This window comes from Gouania willdenowi, chromosome 13 (assembly GCF_900634775.1).
Source record: "Gouania willdenowi chromosome 13, fGouWil2.1, whole genome shotgun sequence".
NCBI classification, from domain to species: Eukaryota; Metazoa; Chordata; class Actinopteri; order Blenniiformes; family Gobiesocidae; genus Gouania; species Gouania willdenowi.
The window spans coordinates 15,670,592-15,698,173 of NC_041056.1; the positions used below are offsets into that span (position 1 = coordinate 15,670,592).

Genomic DNA, 27,582 nt, shown 5'->3' on the forward strand with positions numbered 1-27,582 from the left:
AAAGCAATATTTCAGTGTGCCATTTGTTTAGTGTTTTTGTTTTTTTTTGATCTGAAATAATTTCATAACTTTGTTTTTTCTAGTTATTTTTAAACAGCCAATGACATCTAATGCTGTTATGGTGAGATGAACATTTTGTGTGATTTGTAAATAAAATAGAATTGATGGCAGTGATGTCAAATGCTATTTCATTAGTCATTAAATTGAATTCATTTTCCTTTCTCTAACATTGAAGATTCTCTGATTGACCAGACAGTGGTGCTGCAACACATCTAATTCTCTGCGCCTGTGTTTTGTACCTAAATACTTTGTCCACAATGTAAACCTCTCTGACTGTTGCTCATTACATTTCAACTGAAAAAAATGGTTACCAAAAATGCACTTAACATTTGATCAAATACAAGCTTTTCCACAAACCACTTTAAATCTTATAGGTATAACTTAAAATGTAACATCTATGGGTAGAAGTCTGATACAAAAACTATACACAAGTCCAAAAACCTTAATAGTTCAACTAAGAATTGTTTTATTTTTGCTGTACGTTGACATATCTGCACATTTGTATGTGAAATGTTAATTTCAATATACTGTGTATAAAAACATGTACTCAAAGAATGCTGTGTTCGTGTTTGACTGTCAGGTAATGTATGAATAGAAAAGCAATATGGTAAACATTTCTGACTTAAGGGCAATTTAATTAACAAACCTAGTACAACACTTAATTTATAATGTAGTACACATACAGTTAAATGTGCATAAGTGGAACGTTTAAGTGAAAACAATAAAAAACCACTTACAGTTTATGTTGCAGAGATTAAACAGCATGAGGTTCTTAAATAATTACATTGACATTTATGGTAAAGAAGGAAATGTAAAGCATTCATGCAGAGACACAAGATGTAGATTAATCAAACCCAAATGTCTGATCCAATTATTTAATGTTTTGTTTTTAATTTGGCTTAAATGAAAACTTCACACCTGCTGGAAAAGCTCCAGCATCTTCTGTACAGGAAACAGCAGGTTTGGAAAACTCGACAAGATGAAAACATCACCTTCACCTTATCTATAATATTAATAGTAAAAATGATCTTATTTCTTTTCTTGATAAGATGATTTTTAAATTCAGACTGTTAACACAAGGCAGGGAATGCAAACCAAACACACAAACCAAAGCATTTGATCAGATCAGATTGTGTAATAGTACGTGTCTGCTTTAGTTAATAGTTTGTTCTGTTGATACTAATATTGCTGCTGCTTCCCTGATACGTCGTAGTTCCTGATGTAATCACACTGAGACAACTGCATGTCAGCATTAATTACTATTCCAATGATATATTGAATCATACTGATGATTCAGATTAATAAATTAATTTTTTTTATTTCCCATCAATTATTTTACAAATCAATATCAAAATAAAGCTTAATTTTGAGAGTTTTTAAACTCACCCTCACCTCCTCAAGAAGAAGGAATAGAGATCCAGTAGAAACAGATGCTGGGACATCCTTGTGGTGCGTTTGTGTTACGACTGAGAAAAACAGTCCTTGGATATTGATCTCTTAATGTGATTAAAAGAATTAAGAATTGTCAATACCAACTTGGTTCCTGATGTTGTAATAGGAAATGTTTAAGATGTTCAGTTCCTAGCACGTTTTTAGGTCTGCTGCCATAACCTGCCACATGTTAGACAAGGATGAAGTTGTGACACACAAGAGTCCTCACAAGTGAAGCATTAAAGTAACAATAGGCTTACTTATACTTTTAGTTAAGTATTAAAGCAGCCTTTAATAGATTGTGTCCACAAGCTATAGTTTAGCTTGTGGATACATAAAGATTTGTCTTTTTAAAAGACTACATTTACAAATATTAAGACAAAGAATTATTCTGGATTTTACAGTGTGTCATTTGTAATCTCTTTGGATCACACTCACTTCAGTGATGACAAATTGTATGAAATCATCATCGAAAAATCAAAAAAGCAATCAAAAAAAAAAAGCATAATGTTCAGACATTAATGATGCATCCCACCTATGTGTTACAATGCAATGGAACATTATTATCCCATTATAATCAAGTGCATTTGTTATCCCCCAAAAAGGTGAATAACTTCTAACGTCTTGAAATGATTGCATGAATCCGGTTCAAAAATTCCTCATCCCTGTGTTGAAAGTTTCGTGACATTCTGTTCTCTACACGGTAACACCCATGGTGTCCGTAGGTCATCGCGGTAATCCAGCGTACATGTTGCTCTGAGGAGCTGCCACGTCTCTCTGTATGGTATTGTCCAGGGGCAAAGAAAGAGCGCAGTGTGACGTCGCCTTTACGGCTCCTTTGCTGAAGTGGCAGGTTAGTAGAGAGCAAAGGTGGCGGAACACAGACTTGCGGCAGATTATGAACACCCAGGGATCTACTATGGGGTTGAGGGCATAGAAACGAAAAGCTGTCAGGTTCTCCTTGTCTCCACAGAACGGGTGGATGGCGTTGATGAAGCCTGCGATCTGAAGACGAAAAAGAAATGTGATTAAGAATACTTTGGCATAGTGGTTCAATGATGCAAGCTTAATTTTACAAACTATGAATTAGGATTTCGTCAAAAGAACTAAAACAGCACAGTTAGGCCTCAGTCATACAGTTTGGTTTTTGTACTTGTTTTATTAGGTGAGACATGTACAGGTAACCTAAAAAATGTAAAAAAGTAGGGCTACGCTGTGCCGCGTTTCAGACTGGACCCTTTTCAACATTGCACTTCTAAATAGGAAGGTGAACAGTAGCGCTCTGGTGTTAGTTGCGGTGTAAATCATATACGTGTAAAGGGATCAGAAAGACACAATTGAAAGCTCTGAAGCTGCATGTGAGCATGTGCCTGCGTGCGCACGCCTCTGCTACAGGAGAACAACACTCACGGACACGGAGGCACGGTTAGCTTAGCATGTCGGCAGTTCAGCAGTAATACACAAAAAAAGAGAGCAAGGATCGCAATTCGCAATCCTATAACGTGGAAACAAGTCCTGGTGGAGCTGCAAACAAAAAGCTACCTTATTCACCATAAGAAACCACCACACCACTGAGTATACAGCATTGAAAGCTAGAAATCAAGCTAATGCTAAAGCTAAGCTAGCGTGGCAAAGAGCCATTGGGCTGCTGATGCAAACTTGTATTCCTACTAGTGTGGAATTATTCTACAAAATTCACTCATCATGACAGTAAAATTGACCATCCTAAGTCAATCTACTGCAGTAATTCCTCTCTCTTATCTTTATTTTTCTTTATCCTCTATACTTTATTTATCCCTTATCCTTATATTTATCACTATTATCGTTAGAATTTTTAAAAATACCGTGATATACATTTTTGGTAATACCACCTAGCCCTATGCAAAAGCCACCATTATACTTCTTGGTGGCAATATACCGTACACATTATTAGTTTTATTAAATAAATGTGACATTTTGGTGGCTTTTCACATCATAAACCACCACTGTTGGCCCCGCCCCTCCTCAAAAAACTAGCACCTGTGTACTCCGCCATCTGTGGTGAGTCGGTTGGATTGAGAGATTTGTAAATAGAGAGGTATAGTGAGTATTGAGTAGGTAGTTAGCATAGATTTGAATGATTATTTCTGTATTTTTCATTGTTTATCTGGTAGGCCCCGATACTCTGTTGTGCATATGACCTCAAGGTCACTGCAGAGCTGAAGAGAGCTAGACTGCACTGTGAGATATGACTACATTGTGGTTGTATCAGACTCTGCTGGGTACAAAGAAGGTGGCCAAGCTAACTGTGAACATACTCAGAACAGAAAGGCTTAGTCAAAGACATTGAGAAACACAGACTTCTTCCTCTGGCCCACCTCCACATGTGCTTAGTCTGCTAAACTATGCATGTTACTGTAACTGGAATACACATCATTGAAATGATACTACTCTTGTCATCTGTGCTCAATTAAAAGATCTGAAAAGAACGTAAAGCAAAAACCTTACAGATTCGTCTTTATAGTATAGACTGGGTGAGTATTACTGCTCCAGGTGCACCGCCCACAATCAAGGCTTTTTTTGATTTTCTCGACGTACGTCTGCAAAAACCTTGGGGTTTAGTTACTCCTTAATTTTTCTGTGTCACAAAGAATTAAAAATCCATTTCAATGCTCAGAAACAGAAAACAGGATATAATTTCTGTGTGGTGCATCCACACATTTCATCACAGAGTCATATCCCCTTGAGCTGACCTTTCGAGTATGACAGATGCCACACATTTAGCTCAGATTGGAGCATCTGAGTCATTGAGGTGGTGGCGTAATGGTTAAGAAAGAGGGCTTGTAGGGTCACTGGTTCGACTCCAACCTGGGCCATCACTGTGGGATATTGAGTCCCTTGACCCTAACTACTCGTAATGTACATTGTTTTGGATAAAAGCGTCTGCTAAATGAAATCTGAAAGCCAACAGTCCTCAGAGGAAACTTCCTTATCCAACACATGCAGCTAATCAATGTTATTGCAAGCGATGTTCTACATTTCAGTCAATGTTTCTTTGTTGCTAAGGCCTGAACCAATAAACTGTGGGCAATGAGAGAAGGAACAAAAGGAGCAGGTCTTGAGCCAGATCGAATCCCACTAGCTTTGACTCACACTAATACTTCAACCACTGACCTACAGAAACACCCACGAGAGAAAGGAGAAGCCTGGCTAAATGCAAAACAACAGCAACAATCATCTCAGGACATGTCCAGATGTCTTCACTTTTGAGGAAGTAATTGGACTCTTTGAGGTTGAGTAAATTTCAAACGATTGCTAAACTAACAGAAAATTTCACAAGCTTAACACTTGAAGGTCCAAAGTGTTCACAGATATTTTCATTATTATTCACGCACACCCAGGCACAGTCAAAGTGGCACACACACCTACAGATGATTTCCTCTCACAGGAAACAAGCTCATCATATATGTATATACTGTATATATGTATATGTCACAGGAGAGCATCTTCACCTCTCACATTTTGTCTGACCTGATTTAAATCAGTTCAGACTGTCTGAGATAATTCAACAATGAAGCAGTGACTGAGGCTTTATCAAGTATTTATAGATCCGTTATTTGATTTCAGTGTTTAAGGCTAATAAAGAGTACTCTGTCAGAGCCCCAAATCTATAAATATTTTAAAATGAAAAAAAATAGTGCACTGAATTTCACAAGATTGCACACTGATAGGAAGCATCTGTGTTACTGTCCAATAAAAAACACTAAATATGTGGTAATATCATCCAATAAACCTGTACACTCTCACTACCACTAAATTACTAATGTGAAGAAAACCAGATATTGCTTTATTCTTTGATTAATCATTTACAGTATAAATGTCTATTCCAATCTGGTTAACTAATCAGTGCAGCTTCCAGTCCAACATAGAGCAACCAGTGAAAAACAGTCACAGTAGAAACACATTCAATCCTCTTAATATGAGCTAACGTGCATTTTTTTTTTTGTAAAGTATGAGTAAGTGTGAGGTTGTGAGTGGATATTGGGTGAAAATATCCAAACTTCACTAAGAAACAGTAGTTGGGTGCAAACCGAGATGAAACATCTCATCTCATCTAAACCTGCTGGCCCTGTACAGTGTAGCAGGAGATAGGCAGAATTGTCGTTAGTAGTCTGCATGATGGGCTAATCTGATACGGGTGATGACAGAAACATATGGATGAAAGAATAATAATAACACCCCAGAGAGCAAAAACCTCCACCAAGCACCTGGACATGTTTTTTTTTTCTTTCATCACCTCCATTCAGAGGGGTCTGGGTGGCTGGTCTTCTTCTAATAAGTTACTAGTGTTTGTCCTCTATTTCCAAACATTTTTTGCTTCAAATATCTTGTGGTTATTTTCAGCAATCCTACACAGGTTACAAAAAGCAAATATTCTAACAATACTTAGCCTTCGCTCATACAATCAGTGTCCATAATCTGACAGCACCATGATCGTTCACACTTAAAAGACTTGGGAGAAAATTCTATCCCCATTAAAAACGATACAATTGTATGGGCACCCCATTTTTTCTCACAAAATTGTGATAAAATGCCTAGTTCCAGAGGGAACTTGGTGGGATAAATGAGGAACTAACCCGACATAAGTCAGTCTAAATTCATAAAGCTCGGCCATTACGAAGTTAGATAGGAACTTTAGAAATTTTGCCAATCATGAGAGATTTTTTGAAACTGATTCAAAATCAGTATATTGATCCAGATTCCCTTCAATATTTAACAGAATCTTCCATGGCAAAAGGTCTATCTTTGGTTAATATTCAGAACAAAACCCAAAAACGTTGGTTAAAACAATACCGCCTTGGTGAAGGGAATGAAGAAAAGGAACTCAATAATGAAAAAGGAATGTTGTACAGCATTCTCACTCTTAAATAGACATGCACAAAAGTATTGCCTCTTATTTCCATGCTGCACCAAATCCCCTTCCTGCTGTGTTTGTGCCACCCTGCCTCTTATGGTCCTCTCAACAGACAGAGAGGAGCATGAATCATGAGCCGTCCTCTCAGTGCACTGCAGGCTCTGGGACCAAACAGATGACATGTCAGGTTCTCCTTAAACTGGAGAGCATCAATGTATCAGACTGTGGTTAAAGAGGCGCCCCGAGACAATACACAGCAGGAGAGCATGAACACCCAAGAAAAGCAAATAGGATACACTTACATTTTGAACAAAGCATTTTGCAATTATTGTACATATTGTATATGTATGTACATATTGTTCATGCATTATAATACCAGAACACAGCACTGCATGACAGCACAGAGCTACAGTAGTTATAATATAACATTTTCTCTTTGTACTTTGATATCTTGATGACCAGATTCTTCATTCACCGAAAACTATGCAGTTTGTTTGACGGGAATGTTATTTGGAGCTGATGATTTCGTCATTATTCAGGAAACAGACCCATTAATGAATGTATCTGCACTATAAGAACCATTATTTCCTTCTTCTTGATAATGGTGGATTCCACCAAACGCTTCCTGATCTGGTTTCACTGTGTGTCATTATGAGAGGATGAGTGGAGGAAGCAAGAGGTCACAGACCCACAGCAAATACCACTGGTATTGGAGGGATATTAGTAATAATTCTTTAGTGTGGGTAAAGTTACAGCAAGTTTCTTTTTTGGCGCATTTGGAGAAAATAATAAGAGAGCATCTATTTGGATATTATATAAGAAAAAAACACCCTTTGATGTCAATTGCACAGATTATTACACAAGATTCTGCCTCTCTAGGAGGAGTTTGGGATTTCTCTCTCAGTATGTGTTTTAAAAATGATAGATGTAAAATAATAGATTGCTTAAAGGGGACATATGCTAAATCCACTTTTTTAGCCCTTAAATGCATTTTGTTGTATATTTAGAGTGTTTAGAAGTACAGAAAAGTTCAAATTAGTCTCTTCAGGTGCTCCGTTGATATCTTTATATTCTGTTTTGGTCATATTTTTCAATCTGTTTCGATTTTTCAATTCTCTATTACGTTTTTTGAACAATAACGTCACAGTATTTGCAGCGGAACTGCCAAATTAGGACATCGACTCCATGCCCAACACTTCGAGCAATCCGCCATTTTTATTCCTCGCTTTTCATTTGCCGAAGTTACGAGAGGATAAGTCAAAATGTTCGGTTGTTGGATGTAGTAACCCACACGCTTCATTACAACGTCTCCCAGAATCAGAACCTTTTCAAAGTGCCTGGTTGAGTTTTATTTTTCACGGAAATGTACCCACATCTGTGGGTAAGGTCATTTTTGTGTGGGCGAAGCACTTTAAGGATGACTGCTTCTGCAACCTCTGCCAGTATAAAGAAGGATTTGCCGAAAGACTTTGTCTGATTGAGGGGTCAATTCCTTCTATCTTTGGAGACGGCGAACAGAGCACTTCGGTAAGCTGTAAATAACGCTAAAAAGTGTGAAAAGACGTCCCTGTCATTGTTTTGTTAGCATTAGCAGTTGCACCATCTTCATATGTTAGCGCTGTGTGCTCGTTTTAGATCCTTAATGATATGGCCTACGTGATTTAATTTAAGTCTAAAGTTTTCATTAGTCATTTCATTTTGCCGTTTTTGTCTCCGAAAAGACTGTATTAAAATGCATTTCGTGACGTTAGCTTGGCGCTAGCATTAGCTCGGCGCTTGTGTTAGCTCACTTGTTAACATCCATATGAAGACGTTGTTCTGCAGGTTCATCATCATTTTTATCTCGCTCCGCCAGGTCTGACTCTGGCTCAAACATGTAAGGCTGGATGGACAAGTCTTCCGTTGTTGACATTTTGTAAATAACGTGTGAATAAAAAGTTTCTGCGCCGCTACATAATCGTATCTCTTCTATCAAACTACAAAAATGGCTGAACAGGGTGGACTGGAGAGGGGCGGGGTATGAAGTGTCTCATTTGCATTTAAAGAGGCCGCACCAAAACGAGTTGCTCTCAGAAGCACATCAGAAAAGGGGTAGAAAAGGGGCCTGTGGAGCTATAATAATGAGGAATTCAGACCCAAGCATTGCAGTTCCGCTTTATATAGACCACAACTGTATGATTTATATGTAAAAAGGAAGGATTTAAAAGCATGATATGTCTCCTTTAATATTAACCTATGTGTGTGGATGTGATTGTCTGCCTGCAGTAATTTGTAGGCAGATGACGATAAAATGTTGTACAACAGCCCCAATTTTCAGAAAACCATAGTTTACATGAGCAGCTGCAGTTGTTTCAAACACAGATCAGAGATTAGAAAGATCCTGCTGACACTTCTATAAATGAACAAGGGGGAATAAGTTTAAAAAGCCTTTCAACGCTGTGTGAGCTTAACAATCAGGTCCTAAGAATATCATTTTTTGTGAATGGTCTTGTTTTTCCTCTACACAGCAGCTGTTAGACATTACCACCAGCTTTGACTCATACACTGACTTTCTTTCTGTGCGTCTGTGATTTATTTCTTGCAGGCAGAACTAACACAGCCTGCGTTCTGACTTAGGGCCAGGCCCCAGGGATTGATCACCACGTTACCATCACAGGCTCGAAAAACAAAGCTTTTGTTCAGATTTTCCAGTTTTTGTTTTTAGTTGTCTGACAAAATCCATCCATTTATTAATCCATTTTCAGACCCGCTTGTTCCTGTTTTCAGGGTTCTGCTGGTGCCTGTCTCCAGCTCTCACTGGGCGCTAGGCCATAATGCTGTCTGTCAGATCATTATTTAATTTGTTAATGATTACTAATTATATTGTCCTTCCTTTAGACTACAAAATCAATCATATTTATCTTAATATGCACTTTCCGAAAACTGGAATTCAAAAGACAGCCAGGTTTGGGATGCGTTTGGGAGGCTTGACTCAGCAACCATCAACTCATACTGATTTCAGAAATATGCAGACATTTTCAGAATCTTTCTTGTTGACATATCTCAAGCGTTCAAACAGAAGTGGTAATGGTTGTCCAAACCATGTTAAAAACCACAGAGAGCTAATTGAAACAAAATACAATTGTCAAACATTTGGCTACAACCGTCTTTAAATCTATTTATAAGTAGGGGACCAGAAAGTGTTTAACAATTCAGTAATTCCTTTTCCAACCTCCCCTTTATCAACCAGTGGCAACTATGCAGTTATTTTTGTAAGTAATTGTACTCATTATCAGTGCTGATAAAATATCGGTGACATTGTGCAAAAGTAGCACGAACAAAACAACCTCTGATGTGTTTGTTATGGCCACATTCTACTTGTGTTGACTCAAGCAGTACTAGTCTGTGTGTCTTCTGATGCAAAGGCTGAAACAACATTTCTAAATGAAGGGGATTTTCACATCTTTGCTGTCAACTCATCTCAGGTTACCCAGACAGGGTTTCAAATATTCTACTAAAAGTCAGAATGAGTGGGTGTTCACAGGCAAGAGAGAAGAGTGTCAGAATACAAAACAAGAGGAATACAAAAACAAAGTATGGCCATTCAGTGTGAGCTTCCCTGTCCAAAACTTAAAAACACCAAATCCATGAACAATTAACCTCATAGACATTTAAAAATGGTAATGTAAATGAATTAACTGATAGAAGATGCCTGTTTTCATAGAGGTTTTAAAACTTTCTCACAGACAAACAAGCAAAAGAAAAAGCGAAGGTGAAATCGTCAACATACTGCAGTGTATAAACCAAACAACAAGTTGACAGTGGAACTTTAGTTCTGTTGCAACGCCATGACTCCGCAGATGTTCAGTGAAGTTCCTCTTCATTTAAAATAGATTTTCTTGGTTCCTCTCATCTATCCATCTGAAGTTTATGCTGTTTACAGTTCAAACCTTTCATAAAATGTACGCCCTGTAAAACCAGGGATGTATTATCATTGACAAGATACATTGCAAACAATAAAGATCAATGTCAGCAACATCATTGATTTTTCTATGTAATGCCATGATTAGGGATGTCCCGATACAACTCTTTCACTTCTGATACAATACAGATATTGCAGCCTTGTGTGATGGCCGATATTAATACGATATCAGCACGAATCATACATACTTTTATTACTTATTTTATAGTGTGCAATGTTAGAAAAGGTTTGATTAAGTGATGTTACTCAAACAGAGAACAATAGTCAGCAACAGTAGGGATGAGAAAAACTGACCCATTTATTATTAACCAATTGGTTACATACATTTCAACCTTCAACATAATATCTATAATTAACTGCTTATTAATGCATTTACTAATATATTAATTAATGTTAAGTCATACATTATAATGGATATTTAAACATTATTTAACTGTTAATGAATGCTTAACAATGCATTAAATAACGTTAATTAAGGGACCCTTATTGTAAAGTGTTACCATTATTCATCCCATTGTTCTCTGGGTGTATGCTGTCGGGTTATCACATTGTTGTTTGTCCCTGTCTTTTGTCTTGTATGTTGCAAAATGTATATATTTTTTTTTTTTCTAAAATCGATTTTTTTAAAGTTTATGAATCGATTCAGAATCGTGGATGATTAGAATTCCGATTCTTAAGTGAATTGATATTTTCCCCCACCCCTACTTTGCAGACCTAATGCAGACCTGGTAGAGACTGAAGGAAACCCACTAACTTATTCTGCTTACGCGACACTTCTACACAGCAGCATTCTTGCACTGATGTCACAAAATCCAGATAATAGTGTTTCCTGGTAGCAGTGAGTCTTGTCTCATTATGTTCTCATGAAGACACAGTGCAAAATGTTGACATTTGTTATGTATCCTTTAAGCACCAGCAGACGATCAGCACATTACGCCTTAATGGTTTGTTTGATCGGAGGGTGTTGTATTTCACCGTCATCTCTCAGCAGAGTTTATTGCAGCATTTATCAGTTTACACTGCTGGTAAGGTGGATGAGAGAATGAGAGTGAGAACATTTTCCGAACTGCATAATTATAAAATTACTTCCTGGGATGGATTAGGATTTAGGTTTAGGTTTAGAGGAATTGTTTAGTCACCAAAAACCTTGAGACTAATTATACTGCCAGGGTAGACGATGATGTCTTTTTTCCCCCCCAAATGTAATCATTGTTGATCACTTTTTTTATTTTTATTCTTCATAAAATCAAGTCACACTTGATTTTTACATCAATAGAAAAACCAAGGTTCTTCTGTAAAACACTTTTTTTTTTTTTTTACAACTTTACAGTTAAATTTGACACATGACGAAAAATGCTGGAACCTAAAATGTTCTAAATCCCAAATTTTTTCCTGTAAAATATGTATTTTATACAAGCCTTTACATCTCATCCAAAAACCACATTACAAATGAAGAAGCCGAGTCAGGTCGGTCATTGAAACACAATAACCTCTTATAAACACATGTCTGAAAAAAAGGCCCCTGTAAAGCGCTTTGTTTTCTTCAATAAGTTCAGTAATATTTTGTCCGCTGTAATATATGCATGATTAAAATAGACGACATAAATATAATGGGAAAACATCAAAAATAAGAAAAACATCATGGGGAACAAAAAGTATTGTTTATTACGGTTTTTTTTGTTCATAAATTGAAACAATCATCTTTTTCTTAACCCTAACCCATTTCTTATTTAGATAATTTTTACAATAGATTTGTTTTTAACTTTGAAATTGAGGAGAAATTTGATTTAAATTTAATTCATTTTAGAATCATTATTATGTATTAATTGGTTAAACTCATTGTGAGCTCTAGGTTACCCTCTGAGTCACCAGAAAACAATGATTTTTTTTTCTTTATATCATAAGCCAACAAGTAAGGAAAACATCAGTAAATGATTTATATTATGATAGGTAATTGAATTTCTAATGATCAATATACATTTCCTAGTCTTTTTATATGTATTTTTTTACATAACGTCCATGTAGACATCAGAATCTTTCTTAAAACATAGTTAGCCAATATGTCAGCAAAACAGTAACATAAATAAATATGAATAATAAATAAATGAGGTGCCAGATCTTTAAAATTCCTCCAGAAACGTTAAAATGGCACAAACTTCATGGTGCATCATCAATGTACACCAATGTGTGCTGCACACAAGAGTGACAAATCCTCACCCCTCCGAGGTGTACAGTAAGTCAGTTCAGCCAACCAAGTGGTAAATGTAAGTCACACCCTTGCCAGTAAACACACATAAATCCCAAAACACACACACACACGTTTACTCATTCTGCTGAGGACGATCCATAACATCTTTAGGACTGTTGGCCTTCCTGTATTCCATCCAAAAGTTTTTCTCATCCACTACTGATGCCAGTGTGGCCCCCAAAAAAGTGACAGTTCCTGTGTTTTCACTGATGGAAAGTTTGTTAAAAATAAATAGCGGATGTTGATATTGTGGCTTTTGTCTCGTGGAGTGACCACTTGGAGTCAAAAACTATTTTGCAAGCTGCAATTGACATTATTTTGCAAGGAAATTATCGAGTGTGATTAATTAATCATGCTCTGTAATTAATTAATCTAACTCATCTCTTTTTTTAATCGCACCTAAAATTGCTGAGAAATGCCCTCAACTTGAGGTATTTTCAATTAAATTACATTATTGTGGCAGATCCAAACATTGATAAATAACAAAGTGGCTTTATAAAGTCATTTATTGTTTGTTTGGGATACATATGTATGTGTATATACGTATATATGCATATGTCTGTATCCATAAAATGAAGAGTCCGTCCTTAAGACTGCTCTACTGTAAAGTGCCTTGAGATACCACTGGTTATGATTTGGCGCTATACAAATAAAGATTGATTGATTGATTGATTGAAACTAGAACAGATGCAGGCGCAGCCATTTACATTCCTCTGTATTTGAGACGAGTCCCAAAGGCTGCCTGTCATATTGATGTGTACTTTTGTCAATCTCCAAATCATAGAAAATACAAATGAAATAGATATAGATTTATTGTCATTCATACATATGTACACCATAGGCGCATACAGAACAACATTTTCCACACAGGGCTCGACTATTAGGCTTTAAAAAACAAAACAAAACATAAAAACACAAAAAATCATTCGGAATTAAAGTGTTCTGCTTCGTGTTTACATGGTAATAGTAATTCCCGTATTGAGGTTTACATGGAAAACTGGTTTATTCGGCATTAGTTAATTCTGCTTAAGGTCTGGGAGTTGGGAAGGCTTTAATTGGACATGATGTATCACGTCGATCACGTCTATCGTGAAAATCACACAACAAACCTTTTATTGTCGGCTGTAACACAGAACACCACACATGAGAACTGTTTTTACCTTTGTTTTGATTGTAATTTTGAAGCAGCAGCTCGATAATGACGCACTTTGGTCCACGGAAAAGCCCACAAAAGTCCAGTGAAAAGGAATAAATAGTTTCTCCCTGGTAAAGAAAGTAGCTCTAACAACCGTTACAATGATAAACTTGGTGATATTACAGCCTGTGCCGCAGTATGGGGACGCATTTACTCTATCTCCGGGTCTTAGTATCACCGGTCCGATTAAGCCTGTTCTGTTTGCTGATCTCTATGAGTGTGATAAGTCCTTGTGTCCGTGTGAATGTGCGCATGTTTATGCCTCCGTCCATCCCCTTTTTTCATTAAATCCATGTCTTTTAAGGCTTATTAAATAGTGTCGGCTCTACTCCGGGCCGCCATGTTGGATTATGTCATTACCCGCGCAGAACAACTGGAATGAACTTATAGCGGCTTTAAGTGGTGTTAACTGTTTACAAGAAATAGGAATTATTTATTTAGGAATTAAAAACGGAATAAACCAGCCACCTAATTCGGAATTAAATCTAATTCGGAATTAATTTTAATTCGGCATTAAGTTTAATTCGGCATTAAGTTTAATTCGGAATTAAGTTTAACTCGGAATTAAATAAAGAATTAAGTGTTTACAGGGTCAGGTTAAAGAGGAATTAAAGCTTCCATGTAAACATGGCCAATAAAAACAGTATAAAACACACATTTAAAACAGTGTTAAAGTGCTGCCACAGCTTTAGTATTTAATTATTGCACTGGGTTTGTAATAAGTTAATAAATAAAACGTCATATGTAATGCTATAAGTTAGCACATGATAAACAGTAAGAAAACTTTTCTGACACCGAACTTGTTGCATTCTCTCTCCTTCAGATAATGATATTCAGGGCTTTAAATTAACACCTGCCAACCCGCTAATTGCAGAAAAGAATTAACTTAGTAGTGTTACTATTCATTTTGGCTGGTGAAGAACGAAACAAGCGATGTGACAAGTCATTGTTGCCAGATTGGGCTGTTTTCCGCCAAGAAATTTGAGGGTTTTTGTGTGTTTATTGTTTAGACATTAAAACATAATGTGTATCTAGCAACCCTGCTGGTTGTACTAATCCTACATTTCCCATGAACACTATGTTATGACGTGTCATACAACAATTGGCTACGTGCTTACGTTAACGTGATTGTTATGGTTTGGTATCGGAGAAGACAAATGGAAGGGCGCAAAACAAACAATAGGAGCTGAAATGAGGTTATAAATTGAGTAAGGAAAAACAAACATGCAGAGATATTTATCAGGTATTGAAAAACCTAAACTGCAAAAAAGAAATGCTGTTGCCGACACAGGGGAAATGAAGATAAAAGAGGATCTGAAAACCTGAAAAGTTTTACAGGTATACTACATGGATGTCGGATCATTATTCGACCAGTTGTTCACCTTTAAAATGTGCACTATACAGTTTGTGAGGAGTGGGATTTGTTTACATTTGAAGAGCATGCATGTTAGTAAAAATAAAATTCTCTACAGTACATGTAATTCTTAGTACTGATGATTACTTCTTTTCTTTCTAACTTCAGTGTTCCAGGGATCCAGTTTTCACCTGAGTTAAGTTTGTTTATGAAGTTATGAGAGACACACACACAAAGGTCCATATTGCACCTTTTAGGCATTGCTACAACATTGTTTTTAAATTAAATATTATATTTTTACAATTTTAATGTATTTTGGTAAATCAGCTCAAATAAAAACTATCTAAAGAAACAAGAACATTTTTTTTTTTTGGCGCGTTCATTTTTCCTGTAATTAATTAATTGCAATGAAGGCGTTAAAGTGACAGCCCTAAAATTATCCTGATTTAAGACAAAAATACCTTTGATTTATTGATCTATGAGGCCTACACTATGTTTTATCTGTGTTGTTAGTTATCACCTATAACAGGCTGCTTTACACTATTACAAGTTTCATGGACCGTTGGAGGAAAGGCCAGTCTAAACATACGCAAAGCCTTGACAGAAAGCTCTTGGATAAGATTGAAAGCTATTATTGTAGAATAAATGACTCAAAAAAGGTTTTTTCACCCTAGCATTGAGAAACTCAACTTTTAAGTGTAATTAATGAAACAAAACAAAAAAAATTACATGAGTAAACACCACTTCATCTGTTTGATTGAGCAACTGGTAATAGGTCAGCTGACCTCTAAAAGCCCCTGCAGACATTAGCATGGTATTTGCTAATGACTTGTACACTCATGCATGAAATCCTCCATCTGTTGTATTAAATGAACTAATGTCCAGTTCACTAAAGAAAATTATACTTCTACCTTATACACAGGCTTGATTTCATCATTGTGTAATTTATCTCAAGTATCTCACAGTTAAAATAAAATGTTCAAGCTCCGCTGGTGTTGGTTTTATCCATGCACTTTACATGTTCTTGTTATGGTTTTACCCATTTCCGTGCCATCTCCATCTCAGTTTACACATTTCTGTTTTGTTTCAACTTCATGGGTTTTCCCTAATAAGATGTCATTCCCGGCTAATAATCCTTCCTAAATTGTCCCAAACACCAAAACGATCACGCAAGATTTTACACCCAGCTGCTTGCTACACTAGACATAAAGACCACCTGTTTTACAATGAAAAATATCTTGGAAAAGTGTGATATTGTCGGTAAGGGTTTAGTCCATGTCATATAACTATTTCCATTTCAGAAGGTGAAGTACGTCATATTGCGTCAAATGATGTTGAAATTTGCAAAAAAATTTACATTCCCGTCATTCTTTCTGACCACCCGTTTACGAACGCAAACTGCATGTAAATGTGTCATGTTTTTCCAAGACATGCATGTGAGGGTATATACAGTATTAATTGTCATATTGAAATTTTTGTTTGATTTTGATCAAGCCGCAATTAATAAATAAAAAAAAAAATAATATTAATAATAATAAAGCTATTGCCATTTTTCGATTCAGGAAGTAAATTCCATCTATTGAATAGATTATTTATGATCACCGAAAATGGATGGAATAAATTCTATTTCTTCATTTCCCGTTATCATAAATAATGCACCTTGGCATGTAAACAGGACAGGCATGTATGGGTAGAGGATCTGAGTACTGTACAGTATTTGTTGTCGTAGTTAGTCCAAAACAACAGCTACCACTGGTGGCTTTGCAAAGAGCATCAAATACTGAGCTAATGAGACTGTGGGCAGATATTGATTGCAAAAGTACAAACCATATAAATACTGAGAGCTCCTTTTCTCTCTATAAAACTCATCACTGTAACAATAACCTCTCATTATTTATTTAGCATAATAAACTATTAGATTAAGACGGGGCTGAACCAACAAAGAATAACCGCAGTATCCTGAGAATAAACACAAATATATGAAATATGCCATTTCCAATTTATTCCAGCAACTCAGGTTTTCAAATAAAAGGGTAAAAAGGTACAATATCACACATCTGAAACCAACTTTTTGTGAGTACCGATCCGGCTTTTTCAGTACTTTGATCCTTTGGGAGGAAGCACTTTGAAATTTGTCATGATATCATATCAGCTCAGTTTTCTTCCCTGAATATGTGCTTTAATCCAACCTGCAGCGATCACAGTAACATCCACACCAGTGAAAGGGCTCTGCATGTTTGTAATGTGTCTAAAAACCCTATAAATGTGATGAAATACTCTTAAAAGAAGATTTGGCAATGAACACCAAAGTTAGCAAAACTGCAGTCTCTTACCAGGTGCAATAAGGGTAAATATGTTTAAACGTGTGTCACGTGCATGTTTGTGTATCCTGACCCAAGGATGAAATGTACGTCGACTAAAGAAGACAGCCTCCATTGTTCCTCTCACAATGCCAGTGGCTGATTGCAGAGCATCATCTTTCCTTTCAGAGACCTAAACTCACGCAACACCTGCAGCACAGAAATAGTTCAAGGGACAAAGTGGATTCCTTTCTATTCATAGAGTCTAATTAAGTCTGCTGACGTTATTTACATTACCACGTAAAGGTAAAAGATGATGTCACACAAGTTGGTTTCCATTCAGCCATTATTGCAGATGACAGGCAGTAATCAGTTACCGTAAAGGCAGATTTATTTGAGTTGTCTGAAGAAAACAAAGAAAAGATAATTATAGTTGTTTCTTTTTACAGCAAGCTCTCTTTTATTTATCAGCACTGTAGAATGGCCGACTTATTCGATAATTTGTAAACTACAAACAACCAAAAATTACATGAAACCCTCATTCACGGAACCGAGTTCCCTTTCAAAGCACATTTATCATTATTTATATTGAGATAGATTATTCCACATTTAGTCCTACACACAGGAGAGTTAAAATGAAAATTTCTAAAAAAAGCCATTCTTTAGGGAACATTTAATGATACTTGTGTTTTTACATAGAGAATAACAAAAAAAATGGCTTAAGTGTAATAAGTAAAATTAGTAAAATTACATTTCATTCTCCAATAATTTTTCTCTTGTTGTAGTCTGACATGGTAAAAAAAAATTTGCAAACTGAGTTGATTTAGATGCAATCAGGAGTTTTTAGCCTACTCAAGTAGTAGCGGTGTAGATCACAAGTTTCATGACGATACAGCAAGCTGTCCATTCTTTAAACAGTGATACGATAATTGCAGATATCACAAAGTCTGCCACGATTCGATTGCGATTTAATTCAAGATCCTTCGATCAATTTAAGACAATATTATGTACCTATTTAACTGAATAAGTTACATTTCACATGGTTTCTGCAGCCCTGCAAGATGATACTTTGATCAGAATTACGTGTATTCAATAAACTGACACTTTACTCCTGTAAAAATGTGTGAAGTGGAGCAGGTGAAAAGTGATCTCATGAAAGATTCACCCTCAGATGAGACTCCTTTATCTGCTCTGTTAAGTTCTCTGTTGCCAGAAAACCAACTCTATGTGAGAAACAATCACATGATGAAAGGTGTTGATTCTCACTGTTGCTTTAAGCTGCCTTTTTAAAAATGTTACTTTAACGTGTCTGGAGAATGAAGTCCCTAAATCATTGCAAATCTCTTTTCATCGTTATAAAGAATTTAAAAAACAACTAACCCATCTTACTGACTCTGGAAGGTGTTACACAACACTTAGCTCGGAACGAAGGACTTCCCCTGTTTCTTCACACTGATCAACTCCATCTGGAAAATATTGTTCATTGGGATTTTCTATAGAGAACCTTCCAGTCATTCTGCATGTTTTACCGAGTCTGGCTGTCTTGGGAAATCTGAGCTCTTGGCTTTACGCTGCACTCATGATGAAGTGCCTGCTTAATGGGAGAAACTCATTTGTCTAACAGACTCTGATTTGTGGTTTATTCTCCACTGTTAGGGATGTTACTGTTTCTTAAGCACAGACAACAGACCAGGGTGTCTAATTTATTTACTGCTCTTTTAAAAATTACTATATTGTCTGTTAATTCCTTAATGGTTTTCTTTGGCTTTGTTGGCCTGACGAGCCAAATGATTGTAAATTTCTCAAAGAAAATGCCATTTCCCGTTAAGGTAAACATAATTTACTCCAAAAATAAAGGAGAAAGGTCAAAATTGCCACTTGAAAGTTTGTTTTCATCTCCACCCTAAACACTGTGATGACATTTCATTGTGATGTGAGATGTAAAGTCACGGCGTCGCAGTGACAGATGCATAAAAGTGTTTTTTTTACTTCATTTTGATATCACTGGGAATACTGGAAAGAAACAAGAACAAAAATGGTGTCAAGCGAATCACTATCGTCTTTGTCTGGCAAAGAAACAAAAGAAAAAATGGTAAGAAAGGGGAAAAAAAAAAAAAAAAAAAAACTTCTATGTATTTTTTCACGGGACTCCACATCGTGTTCAATTGAACTGAACTGAGGCCTAGACTAAACATTTATGATTTTGTATTTTGGTGATATTACAAAACTAAAGGAACTTTTAATTGATGAAAATCCATTAAAATTATCTTAACTTTTGTGGTGCCTGTTTGTTCCTCTAATTGCAAGATTTGGCTCCAAATGTTAAATCAACCAAGGGTAGCAGAGTTTAAGTGTCTCGGTTTGGGGTTTCTCTGCAAACCTCTTTTTAGAAACCCATCCCATTTTTTTTTTTAATTGTAGTTTTAAACAAATGTCAACATTAAAAAAAAAAAAGACCTTTGTTTCAGTGAGAAGATTTTTGATTATAGGATTGGCTCAGGGAACATCAAGTCATACTTTAGGTTCACAGCAATTCATTATTTACAAGTGGGCTGTTACATTTAGCATTTCGCAACGTCATTGTACACAAGCAGAGCTCCTTGAATGAGCTATGTGGGGAAAAACCATCACGGAGTCTGTTTCGCTCAACTGTGTGTATTTGTGGGAAACACTGAATGTAAACAACACTGTTTATTAGGAGAAGTCTACAGGGAGGAATTTGTCCAACTCTCTGGTCAAACCTTCTACACTTTTACTTTAATGAACACATAGGTCTGATTTAGAGAGAGGAACTTTGAGGAACCTTGTGAGAAGCTGCGATTCTGGTACATCAATGCAGTGGGATGAAGTTTAGGTCATGAATTATAAGCACACAAAGACACACACAGAACAATCAATATTAGGCTGCAGCAGACTGAGAGTCAGACACTTTTTCTAGAGAACCTTTTAGGGATAAAAACAATCCTTCAAGTCAGTTTCACAATCCTGGTCATGATTATTGTATTCAAACCACTTAGATAAATAGCAAGTAGTACACAACAAATGCATATTTAGAGTTGTCATTGTGAAACTTATTGATGTTAAAACAAAGAACTTTTAAGGTAAACACAAACAACTTTGCACCAGGCTGTGATTTGAGCGTAGCCTGTCATTGATCTTGGTATTGACCACTAGCCACAGTCCCCAGGCCGCCTCTGTGCTTCCCAGAGATCCATTAGTGGGAAGAAGAGAAAAAAAAGAGGGAGTAAATAGAAAACAAGAGGAACACACAATCCCTTAACAGACACAATGTAATTTAGGGATTGACAGTAAAACATTTTATGCGTGCTTGTTTTGTCTACTCAGAGTGATAATTGACCGTTAAAGTTAAAAGACTACAATGGTAAAAAAAGTATGAATACTGTAGGAGGGAAATCAATGTTTAAGCTGCAATTTCAACCTTTTTTATTTCTTTTTGGAGTAAAAAATGTTCGATTCATTGATCTATGAAGCCTACACTAGGATTGTATCTAGGCTTTCCGCCTATCTGATCGGTTATATCAAATCGGCCAATATTTTGCATTTTATGCAATTATTGAGATTGTCATTGTTGTGTTGAAACTTTTTGTGGATTCCCCCATTGCAACGTTGTATCGCTCTCATTTACTCCAAAGACTTTCCACACCACCGACCATACGTGACAGGGCTTTATAGTACAACCATTTGAAATAGCCAAATCTTCCACTCCCTCACAGTCACAGGGTTGCTTCCAGGTACCAAAACATGGCATTTTTTGATTGTACGTGAATTGGTACCAGGTAGTACCACAGGAATTCGATCGGTACTTAAAAAAGCATAGAATTCTGTAGTCATCTCAACTCATATGATCGGATCTGTAATGGGCTTTTTTAAACTCACTGATGCGTGATCGGCCCAAAAATCCTGATCGTGTAAACTAAAGCCTAATAAAAATGTATCAGGGGTAGCAGCTTTAAGCTTCATCAACTAAAATCTAAAGGTTTACCAAATACTGCTTTAGACACTGAAATAGATACATAAGCTCCAAAGGGTTAATAGCTCTTGGAGGGTTTTCAACAATGCAGTGACAGTCCTAGTACGCACTGTTCAAATCTAAGGGACGAAAAACATATATACAGTATATATATACTGTATATACTGTATCAAAGCCCAAGGTTTCATTGTGACAAGGCCAGGAAACAGAAGCGATAAAGGAAACAAGGAACAGAGCAAACATTTGCAGTCGATAGATTGACACGCACACACGCACGCACGCGCACACGCACACACAAATCATTGAAATACAAACTTCCACAAAATGTTCTGTTCTCCCCTTCCTGTTTAGCTGAAACTTTTAACCTTAATTTTCCAGACAGAAGTTGCATAACAGACAAACCAACCACACCTCAGGAGTGTGAAAGAGAAAAACGAGCTGGTTCGGATTTAGCTCAACACTTAAACACAGGACACAATGAAAATGTTTTTGCATGTAATCAGTTACTTTTACTACAGAAACGCAATATAAACTCCAAACTTGAGAAAGGGGCATAGAAAAGTATGTCTTTCCTATAGCAGTCATGTTCAAAAAGGGAAGTGCTTGTTTTCTAGTAAGACTATTCCTAGTCTGAACCAATACTCCCAGTGATGAAACCAAACACACCTAAACCAATTACATTCAGTTCAACAAAAGTGCTGCACGCCAATAACAACTAACAGGAAACACGTGGTGAGAGTCTTCCGGCACTGCATTAAACAATCATTAAGAGCTCAATGCAGATTGTGTTTCCTTTTCAAATTGCAACATTTTGCATATTTTATGTTTGGAATTTTACAAAGATTTAATAACTTAATCAATTGAATATGGTTTGCCTTGAGCAAGTCATCTGGAGGTCATCATTGACAAACATGTGTGTGGAAACATGTCAGGAGAGTTTATAGCCATCGCGGTGTCAGTACTGTACAAGGATGTACATGCACATAAGTAAACACAGGTTCTCACACATGCACAATGACCCGTTCCCGAACTTTAATTATTTAACATTTAATTCAACACGGTTGGAGGATATTGTGTGAAAGAGATTAGAAGTGTAATATTTCATCTATAATTAAAGACACTTTTTAAAAAGTCTAAGAAAACATTTACCATTTCAAACTTTTCTTTACCAGGCTCTTTCCAAACAAAGCCATTTACTATCTTTCCCTCAACACGCAAGCATACGGTGACTTTCCTGGAGTCTTACTCATGTTAATGTCGTCATTGCTGCTCACACTGTGCAAAAATGAGGGAAAATACCATCTAATGCACCAGATAATAGCGGGGCTTTGAGCAATTAGCTACCACAAATTCTCCAAGTACAGATAATGAGCAGTGAGTGAACCAACATCATGAACAAATACGAACACCTTTTACTGCTTCCAGTCGCCTGCTGTTGGAAAACAAAGCATGCACGCCTTTAAAATCTAGTGTCATGCAACACTCTGTCTGTTTTTCATGTTCTCAGATTTCAGGACATTACATCAATACTAACAAGACATTGGTTGATTTTTTTTTCCATTATCTGCCAGAAGAGCTTTACCCCAAGGGAGGCGCAGCGCTCGACCTGTCCTCCAGGGTTGTCTGGTTAGGTACACACCTATATTCTTATTCAGGTCAGTGATGGAAAATGCACAAGACAAAAACAGGAGGGTGAAAGTATGCTGCCGCACTCCAAGGCACGCCTTTTATTCGCAGAGCCAGGGAAGCAAAGCTGTTAAAGACTCCAACAAGGCACACAAACACGAACTACTGTGACACAAACAATAACTAACTGTTGCTATGCTAGCTGAGCTGCTTCTGCAGAAAACCACCAGAAAAACAAGGGAAAGAATAATTTTTGTTTGTGTGACTGGACACAGATTGTCGGGAAACTCTAATGGTAATGTCTCATGGAAGTGAATAATGATTAACTGTAAGTCCAGGGCACAGAATGGACTGTCTGTATCTTTGGTTGATTTCACAATTCAGAATTTAACATAAAAAATGACTCAGTTTCTTAGTAGTCATGTAGAATGATTTGAACATTTTGTTGTGTGTCTAAAGACAAACAGTCCTGCTTGTTTTGGATGTCTCACTGCTGTAAAACACTTTCATTTAAAAAGAAGCTCATCATCACATCTCCTGCTGAGGTGCACGATTTCCTATTCATTGGATTCATGTGTATCGTTGCATTGCAGCATCTAAAACATGCAGGTTTGTGACTCTCTAGGAACAAGGGTGGACACACTGTGTAAGTTCTTCTCAACCATTTGTATGTTTTCTCCACAGTGTACGCTCAGTATCCATATATAATAGGTTAGTTAATTGGTTGGTAATTATGACTGTTTAATCGACCCATTAAAAGCTGTCTGAACCACCTTTTGCATTGGTCAAGAAAACTTAGGAAAACTTTAGCCTCTGAACTGAAACTTTCCTCAACTTTAGTTTGATTCATAAGCAATAAATGAACCCTATGAAATCAATCCAGACTGAAGTATTTGAATCATGAGTGCGGACATTAAAACTACTTACATAGACCCACAAAAAATGATAAAAAAAGAATTCAACCATCCATCTATCCATTTTCTGAAACGCTTGCTCCTTTTTTCAGAGTCGCAGGGTGAATTCAAACAGTTCTTTAAAAAACAAAAAAGACAAATTAAAAATAGTTTTTCCTTTTTGATACATTTTACTTTTGTATCATTCAAACCAGACAATGTACCGTAGATGTTTGAAAATTGTGGAAAGTATGGGATTAAGTTTTCACCTAGGGCTTCACAATTTTGCCTAAAATTAAAACATCCATTTTTTTTTATTATTTCAAAGTTTGATTCCGATTCAAGTGTTGATCTTTTGGTAAAACTACAAAAGATGAGGAAGTTAATTTTTCAAATATGTTTATATTTACTAATATGTATAGGGACCATGTTTTTCTAACCTTTTTCACACTGTTGACTTTCTATCACCCTTTTAGCAACAAAATCCTTGCATCCTTTAGCAAACACAGGTAAAGGAACAAGAAAATACAACAGCATCCTGGAGGCTCATAGCCCAAAGACTTAATAGAGAGCTGTACTGTAATGATAAAGAAAAATCTATATCACAATTTCATATAACAGGATGATATAGTACATATAGGACGGGATCTCTGTTTAAAAGCCAAAGAAGTAATACTATTTTCAAGCTGATGAATAAATCAGTGATTCCTCAAAATCATTTAGATCAGTGTTTCCTAAACTTTATCGCCCCGTGTATGCCATAGCCTTTGTTTGTTATCGCAAGTTAGCTCATGTTATACATTATTTATTTGAGTCTGCAGGCTCGTCTAAACTCTTTCCTGTGTCTTGTCCAAGATTAACCTCTATTTCTAATGTTTTGCTCGTTGAGAATTTGAACTTCACCTTTTGGAGTATTTTAAAGAGTTGTGCCACAAATTATTATTGATGGATGAGAAAAAAAGTATGTGTGCATGTAGGAAAACAAACAAAACTATAATTTAAAAAAAATAAACCGACAAATGTTTCTGCGTACTTTCTGAGAGGCGTTCAAATACCCCTAGGTTTGGGAACCACTGATTTAGATTAATGATTCAAATATTTTATTTCTTTTTCCCAGATGTAAACTTTATCTCTTTTGTTCTTGTAAATACTACAGAAAATATGTTGGTGACATGACATGAATCAGAGCTAAAGAAGTGGAGATATTCCAAAAGTGAAAGAATGAACTTACTGTCAGTGGTAGGGAGCACACCACAAAGATGATGGTGATAACCGCCAGTAGCACCAGGTGATCTATCTCCTCCTCACCTTGTCCGAACCAGGCCAGCTTCTTCTTCCTCCCCATGGACGCGACCGAGCCTCGTCGCACTAACTGGCTACGGTGCATTTGGCACAGGCTGACAATCACTGATCCATTACACACAAACACTGCAAAGATGAGCAGGGCCATGAGGGAGGAGTAAGACAGAGAGAAGGCTAGCACCAGGTTGGCCTGATCATCCCCTGTGGCGTCCATGTCAATGAAGCACCACGTTCCAGGGCAGTACTGTCTGAATTTGCCGTAGCCGATGTACGGCAGGAGGCAGAAAGCCACAGAAAACAGATAAATAAAAAATAGGGTAATTTTAGCAAAGCTGTGGCGGATGTGCACAGAGTAAAAGTAAGGATGGCTGATGGCCAGGCATCGTTCCACAGCCATCGCACACAGGATGAGAGTAGGCGCCAGGCCAAAGAAACTCATGGCAAACCCAAAGAGCTTGCACAGTTCATGGTTCCCCAGGCTGGTTAGGGACATGTTGCGGGCATAGCAGATGAACACAGGTGGGCTGAGGAGGCAGGTGCCCAGCAAGTCTGTGAGGGCCAGGCCCGTCACCAGGATGCAGAAGACAGAAGACCTGGAGCGATGCTCTTTCTGGTGCACTCCGAGGATGAATAGAGCCAGGAGGTTTCCCACCACGCCAGCCAAAAACATGATGATGCTGGTGGTTGGTTTCCCATCCCGGCCCACGATGCAGGCGGTGCTGTTGCATGAGTTGTTGGAGACTAAACTACTGTTCATGGTGACAGCAGAGTGAGGCGCTCGCTCAGTGAGGATGTGGTAAAGAGTTCCCAGAAAAGAAGGGGCTGAATTCCTGTCCTCTTAATATCTGATGGCAAAACTTGGTCCAGAGATGGATGAAGGGCAGGGCCATAACACTAGATGAGTCACTCAACATCTTCTGAGCAACAGATTTGGGAAATTCCTGATGAATAATGGAGAAACTGTTAGAAATACAATTTTATTTCAGGTTAATTTAATTTTCTTCAGATTTCTTTTTTTTTTTTTAAATTATAACAACAACAACAACAAAATCTGTCATATAATTGTAAAATCTTCAAACCATTAAAAGTCATTGTGTTATTAAATTCCTGCTTGTTCTCAGACAACTTCCACAGACCAATATTGACCCACCTCACGCACACCTGGACGGCTGCAGCAGCTTCTTCTTCTTCTTCGTTTCCGGAGTTTAAATCTACCGCTTTACCGTAAGAACGTTGCGGTGAGCGGGACTCGGAGGAGAGTGTCGGAGCTGCACGAGCCGCCTTTCACCGCTCTGCCCCGTGCCTGTGAGGCCCCGCCCACCGCTCTGTTTGACTCGTCAGAGCCAAACCATCAAAAGACCAGAAAGCGTTGTTTCTTTTTCATTAAAAATAAATAAAGAATATCAGCAGAGTGCGTAATTGAATTGAAACATTTTTACTTATTAATTTAGTCTTTAAATAAATAAATGAATTAAATAAATAAACAATACATATTTGATTTAATTTGAATTCGTTTTTATTACTTTATTGCGTTTTTGTGTTTAATTTAAATCGCATTGAGATGCATTATTGTCATACGGGAATGGTTCTCAAACTTTTTAGGCTCAAGTATTCTCATTTCACTTATTTCTGAATCCAAGTATCTCCTTTGTCAGACTACGTATGTTGTACATTTTGTTTAAAATACAATGAAAAAAAACAAAACAAATACAGAGCAAAATGATGGAATGAATGAGTGATAACACGTACACATTTCAAAGAATCAAATGTTGTAAATAAGTGAAATGAAACTGTATTTAGTGTTTCCTGATTATCATTTTTTCTATAGTTTTTATCATTTCCGGTCATCTTTTGTTTGGTGTGAGACCAAGACTGACCCTTATATTTTCAGTTCATGTTCTAATCAAGATTTCCATTATTATTATCATTTGAAATTAAAAATAAACTTAATGAATCTATTTTTAATGATTTTGTCAATTTTTCACTCTCTCTTTCTTCAGCACACCCTGTAGTGCCATCGCGTACCCCCGTTTGAGAATCTCTGTCATACCGTATATAGTTTGTAATAAAATTTGAATCCATTCTCTAATCACCTTATTCCTGGGGTCGCTACCTTTGAATCAAATGTGCAACATTGTGTGTAGGAAATAGATTTAAAGATTAAGAAATTAGCTTTAAATGTAGAGCACCAACTTTTTTTTCTTTTACAACATAAATAAAAAAATTAAATAGCTCTCCAACTCTAATGTCTTTACCTTAAATATCACGATGAAATGCGTAACATGGATCTGATCCGGGTGAAACTCAGTTGGGTAATTAAGTAAACA

At 36.8% G+C, this 27,582-nt stretch overlaps 1 protein-coding gene across 1 annotated transcript; it reads right to left on the reverse strand.

The window, feature by feature from the left end:
• Window positions 1-627: 627 nt before the first annotated feature.
• Window positions 628-26,545, reverse strand: ptgir (prostaglandin I2 receptor). Its single transcript, XM_028463801.1, has 3 exons — window positions 26,406-26,545; window positions 25,185-26,196; window positions 628-2,496 (listed from the first exon to the last, which is right to left on the reverse strand). Exons 2-3 carry the CDS (start codon window positions 26,010-26,012, stop codon window positions 2,218-2,220), a joined length of 1,107 nt encoding a protein of 368 aa, XP_028319602.1. The 5' UTR covers window positions 26,013-26,196; window positions 26,406-26,545; the 3' UTR covers window positions 628-2,217.
• Window positions 26,546-27,582: the final 1,037 nt, after the last annotated feature.

Excerpts from the sequence above, each read along its gene's own strand:
- ptgir (XM_028463801.1), bottom strand. The coding sequence starts at position 26,012 with ATGAACAGTAGTTTAGTCTCCAACAACTCATGCAACAGCACCGCCTGC. Across the intron at positions 2,497-25,184 it reads TGTGCTCCCTACCACTGACA|ATCGCAGGCTTCATCAACGC; the intron begins GTAAGTTCATTC and ends TTTCGTCTTCAG.